This window comes from Natator depressus, chromosome 11, assembly GCF_965152275.1.
Source record: "Natator depressus isolate rNatDep1 chromosome 11, rNatDep2.hap1, whole genome shotgun sequence".
Lineage (NCBI taxonomy): Eukaryota > Metazoa > Chordata > Testudines > Cheloniidae > Natator > Natator depressus.
The window spans coordinates 9,784,728-9,802,312 of record NC_134244.1 but is presented as its reverse complement, the minus strand read 5'-3'; the positions used below and the strand labels follow the sequence as shown (position 1 = coordinate 9,802,312).

Below are 17,585 nucleotides of genomic sequence, written 5' to 3'. Positions count from 1 at the left end.
AGCTTCTTAACCCTTTACAGGTGAGAGGAGATTTCCTCTGGCCAGGAGGGATTTTAAAGGGGTTTACCCTTCCCTTTATATTTATGACAGTGTTCAGCTGCTGTGTAGATATACCCAAAGATCATTGGGAAACTGGCTGAGGTGCTGCTAAAGAGAGGCAGGGTTGGGAACCACTTCATTTTCTGCCCCTATTTGACTTCTCTCCACATCATCATGGCAGCCCTTGGTCATGGCAATTCCCCCTCCAGCCATCCTTTCTGCTTTTCAAAGGGTCTCATCAAGTAAGGGCTGCAAACAGGTCCTTCCAGAGCCCATGGCGCCAGGGGCCAAAATTCCGTGTTCTTTTTGCCTGTCTTCTCTAACAGCGGTGCCCTCACTTCCCTTCTTCACTGCCAACTCTGTTCACCAGGGGTGGTGGCTCACTTCACATCTGGAGAAGAGCTAGGAGCAAAGGGATGACATTATGCAAAGTAAAATTTAGGCTGCAAGAAACCAGTAAGCCCTACTGCCAGTGAGACCTCTGAGGCTGGGGGATTGTCCCTAGCCCAGGAAAGTGGTGGAAGCACTGAACTGTGGGACTTTGAACCCAGACTGGACAAAACACTGGCGAACATACTGTAAGGAGCATCCTGCACTGGCAGGGAGATGGACGGGGCCCTAGCAGGTCTCTTCTTAACCTTAACCTTAACCTTAACCTTATAGGTTCCCGGCCGCTGCGGGTCACAGGGGGATCCCCGCAGCCCTTGGCTGCTGCTGTGGTGGGTAGGGGGACCCCAGCAGCTCCCCACCTTTGGGAAGGGGGCAGGGGGACCCTGGAGTTCCCCGCCACCATGGGGGGCAGGGGGACCCTGGAGCTCTGAGCCCCCATGGGTGGAGGGGGCCCTGGAGCTCCCAGCCACTCCACAGCTGCCCAGTCCCTTCCCATTTTATCATGGGTATTTTTAGTAAAAGTCAGGGACAGGACATGGGCTTCCATGAATTTTTCTTTATTGCCTGTGACCTGTCTGTGGCTTTTACTAAAAATATCCATGACAAAAATCTTAGCCTTACTCCTGGTCAGTAAAGTGACTGTAAAACATTGCACCTTCTGATTCTGCACATCAGCCCCGATTGTCGTCAGAGTCACATCTGCTGACTTCAGTCATTCGGTGTACATTGTTACTGCTTTTTATGCCCATTTGCCCTGCAGAGCCAGCACAGCTAATGAATCTAGCCTGGAACTGAATTCTAGTCCGGCTCACATATCAGTGCCACTGTTAAATAAATGTGAACTGCAAAATCTTTATTACTGGTGAAGATGATTCTGCCCAGCGTGACTTTCAGATCCCTGAGAATTTGCAGGGCTGGCAGTAAAACCCCATCTTTTTACTTATAAAGTGATCGACTTTGCTGTTGGGTACATCTGTACTGCAGTCAGGACATAAGTGCCGGTGTAGTTTTGATGGAGCTAACTCACTGAAAACAGCAGTGTCGCTGCACAGACACGAGGGACAGCTTGGACTAGCCACCTGAGTACATACGTAGGGCCCAGGCTGGGATTGTACTCGGATTGTTGCTGCCCTGGCAACACTGCTATTTTTAAACGAGCTAGCTTGACCTGCCTTACATGAACATGGAGGTATGCCTACATGTACTGCAGTCCTGCCTCTTGACTGCTGAATGGACACACCCTTCTCAGAGAGAAGAGGAAAGACGAATGCCCACAGGTATAGGAAGCTGCAGATATAAAAACAGCCTGAATCAATAACTGTCAAGTTATTCTAAAATTGTTTTTGTCCCATGATTTTTTGCATTCTGTTAATTACAAGCTGTGAAACCTTTTCTCCTGCTAATTATGGCAGTTCCACCTAGCAAACACCATTTCTGTTCCCCTGTCTGAGCCCTGTGTTTTGAACAGGACTCAGACACTCATAGAGGGTTTTTTTTACAGCAACTTCAACTTACACTGCACCTTATATCAAACCCTTTCCCCCTGCGAGCCAGCACCAGCCTGCGTCTGCAGAGAGCAATCTGCCACTTAACTGATGCTCTGGGACCCTTGTCTGTGTAGTTTGGGAGCTTGTCTGTGCACCTTTTTAACATGCGGGAATGCCATCACACACGTTAAATCCTCACCCCAAGCTCACAGACCCACCAAGCTCTTTGAGCATAGCTAGGAATGGGCCTGAACTGCACACCAGACCAAAACCCTGCCACGTGTTGGGGAACTCCACGCCTGGTCTAAATCCCAGGGCTCAGGCCTGTCTCTAAAATGGAGCGGAGCCAGAATCTCACCCCAGCCCCCACTTTAGCTTTGGGGCTGTTTGGTTCCAGAGCTGAGCTCAGCCGCCCAGCCCCATTCCACAGCATGCATTTCTGTAAACGTGGGGCTGTCGTCCTCCCCGTGCACACATCAGCTGCATTCCCAGGCCGGACAGTAAAACAGCATCTGCACTAATGACAACAAATGGCCAAACAATAGATACGAGCAGATTTATTAGTCCCTTAGCGTGGTAATAAAGGGCTAGATTGTCACTTCAGGTACAGCCCTGAGCAAACTACAAGAGCCCAAGGAGTAGCCCTAGATACAACTCCTCCCCTGCTTCCCCTTGGCCTGTACTACCAATAAAGGATTACTTTCCCATCCCCTGGGCTCGGTTAGCTACGCAGCAGGCTCGTGCGTACTGGTGTGGGGAACCAAAGCTTTCCCGCTCCCTGCCCCTTCTTACCCACCCCCTGCCCACCTGCTCCAGGATGAAAGCAAATAATCCAGTTTATGCTCACAAACCTGGATCACAGAGTGTAGCCCCTGTAAGGGCATCGGAGGGATTCTTAGTCCCTTGTGCCAGTGTCTAGTCCTTTGCAAACACACCATCCCAGTGAGTGGGTGAGATTAGAGAGCTGGTAAATTATTTTAATTGGATAAAAACTGAGGTCAGAGGTTCCTGTTTTCCTCTGCTGCTCCGGTGGGAAATCTCTGCTGTGTGTTTGTAAATCTCTAGCGTGGGGGCTAGGTGGATAGTGGGTTACTGTACTTGCTCTTCTGGAGAAAGCAACATGGGGCCTGATTCTGATCTCACCATTGCGGGAGGAAAACCCATGCTTCTCCATTCATTTCAATTAAATGACTTTGGATTAGGGATCTGATCCACTGCCCACTCAAGCCAATGGGAGAATCTCCGGTGACATTAGTGGTGTTGGATCAGGCCCTACGTCAGGTGGAGGCTGGGCCTCGGGGGGAGTCTCAGGTCACAGGGTGAGTGAGTGGACGATTTCATCCCAAGCCCCATTTGTTCACATCATAAAGCCATCACACACATTGGCATATTGATCGTGCTGGCAGCTTCTGTTCTCGGCAGCCAGGGTCCCATCAGTAGCAGTGGTACAGGTCAAGAGGGAGGTGCATGGGCTGAGGCGTGCAGGGGAAGGAGTGAACTAACTGCAAGTGTGTGCTCTGTGTCCCTGATTCTCATGAGCACCAAAGTCACTTAACGATGCTTTTAAAGAAAACTTGCTACAATGTTATATGTAAATTGTATTACATCTATGTAGCTGATTTATCAAAATGTCCAACCCCAAAGAACCTGATAACAGCGGCATCTTTTGGGTCCCTAGTTGCCTGCCAATGGCAGTAGAAAGAAAATCCTGATACATACAAATGTGGGCCTGCTCCCACTTCCAGTGAAGTCTGGCCTTTGTCTTGGCCCTAAATACATTATAAATCCCAAGCCCTGTGTCCATGATTAATACCACATAGGTTTTTTCAGTCATGTGGAACAATATCAGAAACAACAGAGAGAGCGCGGTGAGGCCATCCTATCCAACCCTCCTCCTAATGCAGGATCGATCCCCACACTGCTGGAGCAACCAGAGTGTGCTAGCTTTAAATGACTCAAGCGATGGGAATTTCCATCACGTCCCTTGGGAGAATACGTCACAGTCAAATTGAGGTTAGGAAATTTTTCTTACTGTTAAGCCTGAAATTTCCTTTGCTCCATTTCCTCTCCGTTCCCCCTCGTTAAGCCCTCAACGGCCACTCTAAATAGCTCTCCTCCCATCCGGATACATTTGCCTTTCTAATGCTTACCCTTTGGGCCTGATCATCAGCCTGGTGTCAATCGGTGTAGCTCTATGGATGTCGATTTACACCTGCTGAGGATTTGCCCATTATCGTATCCCCCTCAGATGTCATTTAGCCCAGTTACACATAGCTAATTCTTGGCAGTTAGTCCCACTTCCCCCCACCCCCAGCCCCTGAATGATTTCTGTTGCTCTGCTTTGAATCTCCTCCAGTTTGCTGGATAAATCAGTCATTTACAATGTGACGTGTCTCTTGGTGTCAGGCCCTACTGTAAAAAACCATGTTGGTGGAACATTCTAACCTTTATTCCCTGTGAGGAACAAATACTGCCCTAGCTATTGCTAGCTGCATCCCCTCATTAGCACGCACGCTCCTGTGTTACACAAGCTTGCCTTGCTTGGGGGGGTTCCTTTATTACTGCTGAGTGATGCAGGGTCATGGGGCCTGATCCTGCTGAGGTTCTGAGCCTGCTCCGCTTTCCCTGAAGCCAGTCAGAGGGGAAGGCACTCAGCATTTTAGCAGGATGTATTGAGCATCTCACAGGATCTGGCTCTCAGTGGGCAAAAGCACATTAAATGACTCCTTGTTGCCATGACAATATTGACTGAGAGCCCCTGGAGTTGTGGGAATTCAAGGGAAGCCAGCAAAAATAAAATCAGGACAGCAGATCCCTTGGGGAAGTGTGAGTTTGCCCATAAGTGGGCAGTGTGTGACATTCTGAACCCCTCTGATGGCACTTGGAACTTTCCAATCCATTATCCCTTCAAAGGAGTACTACAGTATTCTACAGGAATGGCCCAAACACTTCATCTGACAGTAGGGTGAGTTCAGAGGCATGGGATTGCTACTAGGTTCTCTTTCTAGAATGGATTTACTTCTTTTTGCAGATTCACTTTAACAATTCTTTTCACACAGAGGGTGAGATCCTGGCACCTAGGAAGTCACTAGAAGTTTTGGCATTGACTTCAAGAGGGCTAGGATTTCACCCACACTCTCCAGCTGCTTGTTTTGCTAGGGCCAATTGAAAATGGCCACTAAAGTGTCAGCTGGAAAGTCCCTGCCTTCCCAGATCCACTTCAAGACTGGAGAAGCTGCTGTTATATATAATCTGTCACTTCAGTTTCCAGAGACTTTGAAGTGCAGTTCTGCTCTGAAAAGTGAAAAGTGTAAAGATGGTATCATAGTTTTTTTCCCCTCCACCTTTTTACTTTGCAATGCGTCATGTATACACAATACAGTTAAATGTAATCTCAAACTTTAACCCACTTAATATTGTTCATGTTAGGGTGGAGGCTTCCTCTGATATTGTTAGTGTTTGAGCTGAACCAGTCAGATTTTGTTTCCATAGGCCACTGAGTCTCAGCGCCAGCCTCCTTTCACCTTTCATCCTCTACAAACCCATACCAAGTTTCATTCGTCATTAAGGTTCAGAAAAGGAAGGCTAATGCTCAGGTTGAACGGCCAGTAAATGGGTTGTAAGAATTCAACAGAAGGAAGCCAGCTCTCTAAATATCCGTTCTCTCTTTGGCCTTGTCTTCACTAGGGAAAAAGGTGTGTTCTTAACTCATGTAATCAAATCCTGGTGAAGATAAGGCAGGGTATAGGTTTCACCTGAGTTGTTAGGTTGAGATAGACAATTGGCTTCCCCCCTATTCCTTACTTTGATTTTTTAGTATGTGTGAAAACTACAAACTTCCTTGTCTTTGTGAGGATTTTATTTCATGGTAGTTAACATGAGTTAAGAACTCACCTTTTTTCATAGCAAAGATGCACCCTTTGTTCATGCGTGGGTGTCAGGGGGAGGTGTCAGTGTGGGTAGGGTCTTGTTTAGCTGGGGAAATCTACCAGCAGAACTATACCGGTATAGTTATACTGCTGTTCCTGAATAAGAAGTTCTGCATGGGGAGTTATACAGTACAACTACAGCACTATAATTATACCCATACAGTTCTGCCAGTAAATTTCCCTGTGTAGACAAGCTCTAGCTGATGTGTTTGCTTTACATTCACTATATATTTTCAAACCGTTCTGTACCACGTGGACATCGACACAGGGAGTTTTTGTCCCCAGTTCCTATCTTATACAGATCTTGCAGCCAGAGATAAATGTGTTCTTAATGTGCTATTGAGTCTGAAAGCACTGTATATCAAGGGCAAATCCCAGGAGCAAAATTAGTCAGTTTCTGCTACATTACATGTGGTTATTAATCAAATTTATTGTGTAATCAATGTCCAGAGTTCCCAAAGGTGAGGATTCTCCCTCAGATGTGGAAGAAACTGCCTTGCTCATTGCATCCTTTCTAACAGATGGTCAGTTTTTTATCTCTTTGCTCTAGTTTAAAACCCTGGACCACTCAAGTTAGTTACTTTTCCTAGCTGACCACAAACTGAGGAGACTGCTCTTCTAATCCAGAGGATTTGCATCCTTTACCTGCATCTCTGTCCCAATTAGCCATAAGGTTGGTTTTTCCTTCATAGCTGCTGTAATCAGGACCTCATGGATAGTTTAAAGTGGTCCTTTGCTGTGTGGGAGGTCTATTAATTGCTTTCTTTTTGGCAGCCTGTAAGGTGTAATGTCTAATTTATAGGTATTGATAAAATAGGAATGTTGGAAACTTAAATTTAATTTTAGCTGCTAGTGTATCATGGAGTCAGCTGATTCACTGTTTTTATAGCCTGAAACCTGGAAAAACTAAACACACCCTCCCTGGGTGCCCTTAACAGCTTGAACTTCCCCACTCACAAGCACTGCAGGACTGTGTACAAACAAGGACAAAGGGAACACAGTCATGAATCTGGGAAAACCCACCAACAGAACAGATATGCATATAAAGAGTCAAATACCCTCCACCCCGCTTTCCTGTAACTTTGGCAACAGTCCATCTAACTGTCTGCCCACCCACTAGTGAGAATGTCCCACAGTCCCTTGGCTGCACCACCTCACCTATCCACCAAACCCCACTCACTGTTAGGATCAGCAAGTACTAGTCATCCAAGTGTCTCTTTGCAGGTCTGTCTCCAGTTCCAGGGGAGCTGCTTACCCAGTCCTGCCTGGAGGGGCCACCAGCTAACCCAGTCTAATGAGGTAGCTCATTACAGTGCTAGATAAGCAGAACACTGGGTCATTTTTCACAACAAAGTCCCCACTGGAAAGGAAACAAGAACACTTAAGACCCTTCAGCAGAATCCTGACTGCTTAGAAATAAACTCTTTAAACTGATCTAGGAGCCAACTGCCCCCAAAATCCAAGTTAATGTCTAGTTATGGTGACTCCTCAAGCAGCCTGAGAGGAATTGTGGGTAGGTAGTCTATGCAAAGGAAGAACTCTGTGGCAGCACTTTTTCCTTTTCACCAGTAGAGGCAGTAGAGAGCTCCCCTCTGGAGCTTCTGGCCTACATTGGTCGTATGCTTCCAGCCTTCGGCAGATCCCATAGCATGGACTCTGTAGGAAAGAATGGCAATAAGAGGGGGAGGATTGTAGCTCTGATCTGGAATGTGTTCCTGTTACCACCTGACACCACATCTGGATAATTGAGCTGCATATGGAAAGATAGGTTTCAGAGTAACAGCCGTGTTAGTCTGTATTCGTAAAAAGAAAAAAGAAAAGAAGTACTTGTGGCACCTTAGAGACTAACCAGTTTATTTGAGCATGAGCTTTCGTGAGCTACAGCTCACTTCATCGGATGCATAGCATATCGTGGAAACTGCAGAAGACATTATATACACACAGAGACCATGAAACAAAACTTCCTCCCACCCCACTCTCCTGCTGGTAACAGCTTATCTAAAGTGATCATCAAGGAGGGCCATTTCCAGCACAAATCCAGGTTTTCTCACCCTTCCCCCCCCCCCCAGACACTACACTACAGTGCTAATAAACGATGGTCACATCAACACCACCCTATACCAGAAACCTACTGACCGCTATTCCTACCTACATGCCTCCAGCTTTCACCCTGACCACACCACATGATCCATCGTCTACAGCCAAGCTCTGCAATACAACCGCATTTGCTCCAACCCCTCAGACAGAGACAAACACCTACAAGATCTCTATCAAGCATTCTTACAACTACAATACCCACCTGCGGAAGTGAAGAAACAGATTGATAGAGCCAGAAGAGTTCCCAGAAGTCACCTACTACAGGACAGGCCTAACAAAGAAAATAACAGAACGCCACTAGCCGTCACCTTCAGCCCCCAACTAAAACCCCTCCAACGCATTATTAAGGATCTACAACCTATCCTGAAGGATGACCCAACACTCTCACAAATCTTGGGAGAAAGGCCAGTCCTTGCCTACAGACAGCCCCCCAACCTGAAGCGAATACTCACCAACAACCACATACCACACAACAGAACCACTAACCCAGGAACCTATCCTTGCAACAAAGCCCGTTGCCAACTGTGCCCACATATCTATTCAGGGGACACCATCACAGGGCCTAACAACATCAGCCACACTATCAGAGGCTCGTTCACCTGCACATCCACCAATGTGATATATGCCATCATGTGCCAGCAATGCCCCTCTGCCATGTACATTGGTCAAACTGGACAGTCTCTACGTAAAAGAATAAATGGACACAAATCAGATGTTAAGAATTATAACATTCATAAACCAGTCGGAGAACACTTCAATCTCTCTGGTCACACAATCACAGACATGAGGGTCGCTATCTTAAAGCAAAAAAACTTCAAATCCAGACTCCAGCGAGAAACTGCTGAATTGGAATTCATTTGCAAATTGGATACTATTAATTTGGGCTTGAATAGAGACTGGGAGTGGCTAAGTCATTATGCAAGGTAGCCTATCTCCCCTTGTTTTTTTTCCTACAAACCCCCCCCAAGACGTTCTGGTTAAACTTGGATTATTGCTGTGCACATTGTAAGATGAGCTATTGCCAGCAGGAGAGTGAGTTTGTGTGTGTGGTTTTTGGAGGGGGGCGTGGGGGGGGTGAGAAAACCTGGATTAGTGCTGGAAATGACCCACCTTGATTATCATGCGCATTATAAAGAGAGGTTTCAAAGAGGGATGGGCTATTACCAGCAGGAGAGTGAGTTTGTATGTGTGTCTGTGGGGGGGGGGGGGTGAGAAAACCTGGATTTGTGCTGGAAATGGCCCTCCTTGATGATCACTTTAGATAAGCTGTTACCAGCAGGAGAGTGGGGTGGGAGGAAGTTTTGTTTCATGGTCTCTGTGTGTATATAATGTCTTCTGCAGTTTCCACGATATGCTATGCATCCGATGAAGTGAGCTGTAGCTCACGAAAGCTCATGCTCAAATAAACTGGTTAGTCTCTAAGGTGCCACAAGTACTTCTTTTCTTTTTTCTTTTTATGGAAAGACAGTGAAGGGGAGAGACGGAGGAATGAAGAAAAGAAAGGGATGGAGAGAGAGATGGAAAAGAAGACAAACAGAGACAGACAAGGAGAGGTAGCTAGGAAAGCAACTTGTTTCTGGATTTGGGGAGCGTACTTGGGGACATTTCTGTGGAGTCTAGTACCTAATGTTCACTGTCTCTCTGAGCTCCTGGATGCTGTCAAAGTGAGTTAACTAGCTTGGGGATGTCAGCATCAAAGCGGAATGCATGCAAGGAGAGGCAGAAGGGTCTCTGGAAAGGAGCTTGGGAGCCAGTGGATGGGAGCACCAGCAAATGAAAAGAGTAAGGGAGGCTCAGCTGGAAGTTTTGCAGTGTAGTCTGTGCCTCCAGACAGGACCCTCCAGGTCACAGATGCACAAAGCTAAAAGCAGACATAATTCTAGGGGCAGCGGAGGATGAGCTGATGATGCTGTTGGCAAAGGCTACATTTTCCCATCAGATCCGTGGCAAAAGCTCAGATAAACAGCTTAAGGGGAAACCGCAGTGGTTAGTATAATATATAGTAATGTGCCCACTGATGTACAAAGTCTCCTGGTAGTTTTCAGAAATACCTGTCACCGTTTCACTATCTCCACTAGGAGGAATGGTCTCAGTGGAAGTGGCCTAGCAAGAGCTGCATGCTGATGGCATACAGTAAGATGCAGAGACCCCAGTTCTCATTGGAATACATGGAAAATCAGAGCCTTCCACTGCTGTTGTAAGTTTTTTTCTTTTGAGTGCTCAATTTCACTTTGGTAAACCTCTATGAAAATGAATTTTAAAAGCAGTATTTGCTCTGTAGCACCTCTAAACGTCCTCCTTTTCTCATGTATCCACGTGGCTGGATGCTTTCCCTGATTTCTACTCTAGTGTACATCATCAGGCTGTAAAAGGGATGGGTGAATACATTTTGTGCTTGGACTGGCTTATGTAGTGAGATGTTTACTTGCAGCATATTATTCACCCACTAGTGCTTCATAAGGTTCCAGAGGGAGGGTGTCTCCCATGGTAAACAAGGGAGACAAAGTTGGAATGCAAGTTGTGTGAAAGCCTGTTTGTGTAGTGCCTGCCCACAACCCACCTTTCAAGAGCCATGGGTCCTATACATGCCTATCTCAACATGTGGTGTACCTCATCCAGTGTACCAAATGCTCCAATAACAACTATGTGGGTGAAACCAGATAATCACTATGTTTTCAAATGGACTCAGGAAAATGATAAAAGACAAAAACACCATATCACCCATGGGTGAATCCATTTCATAAAATGATCACTCCATATCTGACCTCTCAGTCCTCGTCCTCAAAGGAAACCTGCATGCCACCTTCAAACAATGAGCCTGGGAGCTTACATTGATAACTCTGCTAGACACCAAAAATCATGGAATCTGTAACCCACTAACTCTCCTTTGTCCTATAACTGCAGAGGTATTAATTGCCCACTTCATTTTGAATGGTTTCTTGCAACATGTATTACCTCCGTATACTTAACAATCTGTTCCACTTTGTATTCAGCTGTGACACTTTGATTCTCTTTCCCAGACCTGAAGAAGAGTGCTGTGGATCTTGAAAGCTTGTCTCTTTCACCAACAGAAGTTGGTGCAATAAAAAATATTACCTCCCCCACCTTGTCTCTCTCATAAAATAAATCTATCTTTTAAAAATTGGTTGCTTTAGTTGTGCTGATTTTGAAGCTTGTTGTTAATATACGAGGCTTCTGTTGCCTGTTTGCATTTCAGAATTAGATTGCTCTGTGTGTTTGTTTCATGCAGATCTTTTTTGAGGAAGAGTACGTACACATTTTAAAAAACTAACTGAAACATTTGAAAGTGCAAAGTGACACAGAGCAGGCACCAGCGACAATGTTGACAGTACAAACTCAGAAACTTTCACCTCATCAGGTTCCTCTAAGAACAAAAGGAAACCCAAAGAACTGTGCGGGATTAGCTACAACAGCTGAACCTCATCTTCCATCATTTAAAAAATACCTGTGAGCCCTACTGCTCTTTCAGTTGTCTTAGGGGGAAAATCCATCAGAAATCTGACAGTAAGTACCAGAAATATATCCGCAGCTACCTATCCCTACTCCTGTATCAAACTAGCTCTCACAGCTCGGCTCTGGCTAAGCAAATACAGTCAAGACACCTCTGTTTTTTTCTTTACCTTTAACATGAAAAATAGAGATGCATGACATTTCCCCCCCGATATCTCTACTTATCAACTAAACCACCAAAACATACTTGACAGAAGAAGATTTCAAATGCACAAGAGCAATCCATGTTGACAGTGGGAGAGACAGAGAGTGCTGTCGGTAAGGGGAACTTAGTTGCCACGGAACTCACTGTGACATAGCAGCTTGCTAAAATCCAACGTGCAGTTTTTTTTTAAATGTGCTGTCCCTTTTATGCCAGCTGATTAGATCTCTAGAAGGGATTGGGGAGCAGCTGCAGGATGCTCCTGGTGATGCCACAAGACACTCAATTTGCTGCTGAGCTCCTCAGTCATAGAAATTAGAGACAGAAAAGACCTATTGGCTATTTCATCCTTCCCCCGGGGGCTAGGGAAAGATGGGTCCTTGCAGTTTGTGCTCCAGCTGTTCCCTGCTGCCAGAACTTTCCACCACAGGTCAGTTTGGCTTCATGGCATGAGTCACAAGTTATTTTCTTCTTGGCTAATGGAGATGTATCATTCCTGTACGGAGAGCAGAAGATGTGCCGTGGAAGAGATGTTCCTTCCTCCTTCTGCGAGAGCCACTGGAGTAGGATATCATCTCTCCGTTCAGGGTAGCAGAGAGGTCTGTCATCCAAGGACATTCAAAAGCTGCTCTCCACAGGCGCATGGAACAAGCTTCCCCCCATGACAGGTCTATTAACGAAATCTCTTGAGGAGCCAACACCACTGATTCCCTTCCCCACTGGAGCGGAGCTAAACCCCCTGCTCTTCTTTGTCATGGTTTGTTGCATCTTTCACTAACACCTCATAATGCGTACTTCCTCCCAGTCTCCACATCCCAGGAGCTCTTGGGCCTGCATTACTACATTACTGAGGCTACCCATAATGCTTTTCACCAGTGTCCAAGTGTTTATTCCTGTGCTTGTCTGTTTTATCCTCTTGCCATTTTCTCTAATGCTCCTCTGGGAGGGTCAGCTAGGCAGGATGGCTCTTATGTGTTTGGGAAGAAATAATTAATCCTTCAAGCCTTAATCCTCTAGAAATACATCATGTGGTTCGGGAGGATTTTGCAGGAAAACGGAGGTTAACAGTGGGTCTCCGAGGTAACACATAACAGAATTTCATTGAAATAAAAGTTGATAAACTGGCTTGGATGATGCAGAAAATGAGCCACAACATCAGACTATGCCTTTAGTCTGACAGCCAGGTCCTATTACTCACATATGGGCCTGAGGCTAATAATGACCAGGAGCTTTTAAATCCCTGAGGCAGGAAACTAGTGAACGTTGTGCAGACAACATGAGCAAAGATGTACTTAGTGTCACTCTGAGGCTCCCGCAGTCACACTGACTGATCCAGTTCAGATGGAAGCACTAAACTCTGTCATCGCTGGGGTGAAGCATTACAAAACTGCAGGCTGCCTAAAGCAAACTGCTAGGGTGGGGGTGCTGCAGAGAGGCATACGGTACACTCTGGAAGTGCACAAGTCAGGCAGTTAAAGGTTGTGCTTCTGTGATCAGGCCACTGAGCACAAAGACTGAGGCCAGGTCTACACTCCACACTTACCTCTGTATAAGTACATCGCTCAGAGGTGTGAAAAACCCACACCCTTGAGCTACACAGTTATGCGGACCCGTAACCCCCCGTGTAGACAGTGAGCTTCCCCCGCCAACATAGGTACTGCCTCTCGGAGAGGTGGAATCACTAAGCCAAGGGGAGAGCTCTCTCCTGTCGGCTTAGAGTGTCTTCATCAAAGCGCTACAGTGGCAGGGCTGTATCCGTGCAGCTGTGCCAACGCAGCGTTTGTAGGGTAGACCTGCCCTGAGAGCAGAAGACTCATGAGTCCTAGTCCCAGCTCTGCTAGTGGCTACCTTTGGCAAGTCACGGAAAAGGCATTCATAAAAATTGGGTTTGTGCCCTTTGTAGCTTCTGTTGATTTACAAGGAAGCTAGGAAGAGATTCTGGGGGGGGAGTGTTATTACTTGTTTTTTACCTTAAAAAAGGAGAGTTTTTGCTGAGTGGCGAGAAGAATCGGAAAGAGCTGGGAGGCACCAGTTAGGGATCTTTCGTCTCTGGCTATCAGCCACGTGCTAAGAGAAGAGAAAGCAGAGTAATCAGAGAAACGTTTCCCCTTTAAATACTCTCCTGTGTGACAGGGAATTTGACAAAGGGGGAAATCAAAGAAATAGCAAGTCCGGGGGAGAGAACAGGATGTATTGACAAATGGACTCACTTGGGGAAGTACCTGCACTATGCTGGCTGGAAAGGACATAGTTATGACAGTGGACTGGGACTCAGGAGATCTGGGTTGAGTTCCCAGCTCTGGCTTCGACTCCCTCGGTCTATTTAGGTTGTAAGCAGCTCTTCAGTGCAGGGACTGTCTACTATTCTGTGTGTTTGTACAGTGCCTAGCATAATGGGGCCTCAATCTTAGGTGGACCTTAGGCACTACAGTAATAAATGTAACAATCTTGGGGTTCATGAAAGTACAAATCAGTGAATGAAAAAGGAATAAGCAAACAGCCATGTGGTCTTCCCAACCCCAACCCCCCCCCCCCCCCGCCTCTAGGGCACATCTCCAAAATCCCACACTCACAGCACAGTCCCTTGTGAGGGAACGTCTCCAAAAACACAAACTTTCATAAGCATTTCTACAATAAACATTATTGATAATAATAAGCACACAGACAGCTTCTGAGGACACACTGAAAGACACAAAGGTATATTCTTTGGAGCAATTCTGCTTATTTACAGAGAAAGGACAAAGTCCTGTTCACCGGAACACAACAGAAACAAACACCAGCAGGCCGTTTCCTTATTCACAATATTCGTATCTGTCCCTCCAGTCAGTTCTTTGCCCCAAGGAGCTCTGTTTCTGCTCCCTCTCCGGGCCATGCTCACAACTCCATCTCTCCCTGTCTGCTGGCTTTCTCCTCTCTGGCTTTCTCACACACACTCAGCTTGCCAAACAATCCCCTTGCCCCTGATCAGCAGTGCCATGCAAACCATTCTTTTGGGCCTTGGCTTCTGTTGTTTTTAGTTATCACTACATAAAGGAGCATAATTGCTCCTTCCATTGATCCTGAAAGAAGGGCAGTTAGCACAGCCAGGGGCTTTAACCATGTCTATGATAGTCTGTAGAGCAAGAACCCATTGCCAGGAGCCATTAACACCTTCCAGCATAACAAGTACTTTCTCACAATACCTTGTGAGTCCTTTATCTCTGCTATTTCAAGGTGAGGAGGCCTGTTCCCTACATGTTTCAGAGTAACAGCCGTGTTAGTCTGTATTCGTAAAAAGAAAAAAGAAAAGGAGTACTTGTGGCACCTTAGAGACTAACCAGTTTATTTGAGCATGAGCTTTCGTGAGCTACAGCTCACTTCATCGGATGCATAGATGAAGTGAGCTGTAGCTCACGAAAGCTCATGCTCAAATAAACTGGTTAGTCTCTAAGGTGCCACAAGTACTCCTTTTCTTTTTTCTTGTTCCCTACATGACACTTATGTTGTGTTTTTCTCTTTCTTTCCTGGCAGAACAAATGACTATATAACCGTTGATCACAGAACACCCTGATCATCCTCCTCATCTATTATTGGGAGTGGACTACATCCACCCTGATCGAATTGGCCGTGTCAGCATTGGTTCTCCACTTGTGAGGTAACTCCCTTCTCTTCATGTGCCAGTATATTTATGTCTGCAGCTGTAATTTTCGCTCCATGCATCTGAAGAAGTGGGGTTTTTACCCGCGAAAGCTTATGCTCAAATAAATCTGTTAGTCTTTAAGGTGCCACCGGACTCCTTGTTGTTTTTGTGGATACATACTAACATGGCTACCCCCTGATACCTGTTTCTCTGCTATTATCTGCAGGCATCCCGAGAGAGAAACGCGGAGGAGGGACATCTGAAGAAAACAAGGAATTGCAGCACTGAGATGAGGAGACTGGCGGAGGATGGGGTGAGTGGACGTGCTGGTTACTGGGGAAGCACGGACACATTGTGAACGGTTTATGTAGTGGTTAGCATTCAGCATTGTATTGCACATTAATACACTTAGTAAACAGGGTGGCCGCAGTGATATTCTACATCCAGTGATAATCAGGCCATAAGCCACATGAATAACAGGGCCCGATTCTGCCCTCACTTTTAGCAGAATGTCAGATAGAAATAATTCCATTCAGGTCAGTGGAGCTGCACTAGCTTGTACCAGGATAAGTGACAGGAGAATCAGCCCACAAGTTTTAGAAACCAACTTACAGCAGCCCTTCTGCTCCTGCCCACCTCATTGGGGGTGTAGCAGAGACTTACCCAGTCTGGCTTCACAACAGTTCACTGCTCAGTTTCTCTCTCAGCTTTCCCACTTGAGTCACTGAGGTGACTTAGCCCTCCAAGGTGCCAATCAGTCCCTTCATACACCCTTGGTGGCCGGGATGGCTGTGTCACCTCACGAGGTGGCAGCATAGAGGGAACCCAGGCCCACTCTCTACTACAGCCCTGGGACCGTAATCAATTGAACTGACTGCTCTGTAGCTTAAACTGCCCGGTCTTTCCTTCCTAGGACCCTCCCTATGTGTTCAGCCTGGCTCTTCCCTGGCTGTCCTGTTGCTCTTTAATAGAATGCCCCCCCTCCCCCCCCAGTCTGCTCTCTTGGAGTCTCTCCCCATACTGAACAGGCCCTCTAACTCCGAACAGGTCTAGTTCCTCCCTCGTGCCATGGGACCCCTATACTCATTGGCCCAGATCCTCAAAGGTATTTTGGTGCCTAACTCCCATTGACTTCAATAGGGGTTAAATGCCTAAATACCTTTGAGGATCTCTACATTCCCTGTACCAGGGAGGCAGCTAAACCTGGTGGTGGTCAGGCTAAGGCCTAAGCCCCTTATAGGGCCAGCCTGCCTGCGACAGGCTGGAAGGGAGTATGGGAAGAGCGCATCCACTGCCTGCTCCCTTGGAGTGCCTCCTCCCTCGCTCCCTGGGGAGAAGGTCGTGGGATGGGGCAGGGGAGCAGCCCCTTAGAGCCCCACCAGTCTCCAGGCAGATATCTGCACAGAGCATTGATTCCTGCTTTACACCTGCAGCTCCCCGGGGGAGAGGGCTGCTTTGGCAGAGGAGCTCATGGCAGCCCATGGCCGTGCTAAAGGGATGGGAAGAGGAGGCAGACCCCCCCACCCCAGGGCTAACGCTTCCTCTCCTCTTGGCTCTGCTCCCTCAAACCTGTGCCCCCTGTGAGGAGCATTAACCAGACATACTGGGAGGTTCCTTGCACACTTTCCTGTGTCCTGCCTCCCCCGGCCCTGGAGCTCGCTACAGTCTGGCTCAGGGCAGTATGGTGCAGAGAGAGGGAGAGCGGGCGCGTGGGCAAAGTGCTGAGCTGCCACTGGCTCCTGTGTGACCACGGGCAGGTCACTGGGGCCCAGGTTTCTCAAGGTGCTTAGGTGTAGCTCTGCTCCACGTTGAGGGACTGTGTGGATTGGATGACTGAATCCCTCTCACTGAGGCTTAGGCTCCTAAATCACATAGGCCTTGCAATGCTGAGCGGCGTAACGCCTGAATACCTTTACAAATATGGTTCTCTCTATGCCTCAGCTCCCCATATGTCCAACAGGGATAACAGCACTGCCCAGCCTCGGGGGCTGAAAGGATAAATCCAGGAATGGCTGCGAGGTGCTCAGACGCTACAATGAGGCAGGCCCTAGAACCCAGACAGGTAGGCCCAGATCCTCAAAGGGATTTAGGTGCCTAACTCCTATTGAAATCAATGGGAGTTAGGTGCCTGAATCCCTTGGAGGATCTGGCCCATAGAGTTTAATTTCTTATCACTAGGACACACCCATCCCCACAGTGGGTCAATCAGAGCATTAAGAAACCACACTAGCATGAGCTGCCTCATTTATACGTCTCTCTCGGGTACAAAAAATTAAACCAAACAACCTTCTTCGTGCCCCTCTGTACCTGTGCATGGACATTCTCAGAGACTGGAGAATCATATTGGCCAT

At 47.0% G+C, this 17,585-nt stretch overlaps 1 protein-coding gene and 1 long non-coding RNA gene across 8 annotated transcripts in view; one reads left to right on the top strand and one right to left on the bottom strand.

The window, feature by feature from the left end:
• LOC141995752 (uncharacterized) overlaps positions 1-17,585 on the top strand; it is a 96,131-nt gene that overhangs the window by 51,485 nt on the left and 27,061 nt on the right. For 5 of the 7 annotated variants that reach the window (XR_012641397.1, XM_074967123.1, XM_074967127.1 and 2 more), the window contains exons 2-3: positions 15,126-15,249; positions 15,461-15,547. Coding sequence is in view for 1 of the 7 variants with exons in the window: in XM_074967128.1 (XP_074823229.1) it covers positions 15,543-15,547 (5 nt within the window). In the remaining 6 variants the exon portion in view is untranslated. Of the gene's footprint in view, positions 1-10,020; positions 10,140-15,125; positions 15,250-15,460; positions 15,548-17,585 lie in introns of all 7 variants that reach the window. The other 2 variants (XM_074967124.1, XM_074967125.1) reach the window with 1 other exon arrangement.
• LOC141995753 (uncharacterized) lies at positions 341-13,649 on the bottom strand. Its single transcript, XR_012641398.1, has 3 exons — positions 13,586-13,649; positions 1,629-1,716; positions 341-441 (listed from the first exon to the last, which is right to left on the bottom strand). It is a non-coding gene; the product is annotated as an uncharacterized LOC141995753 (long non-coding RNA).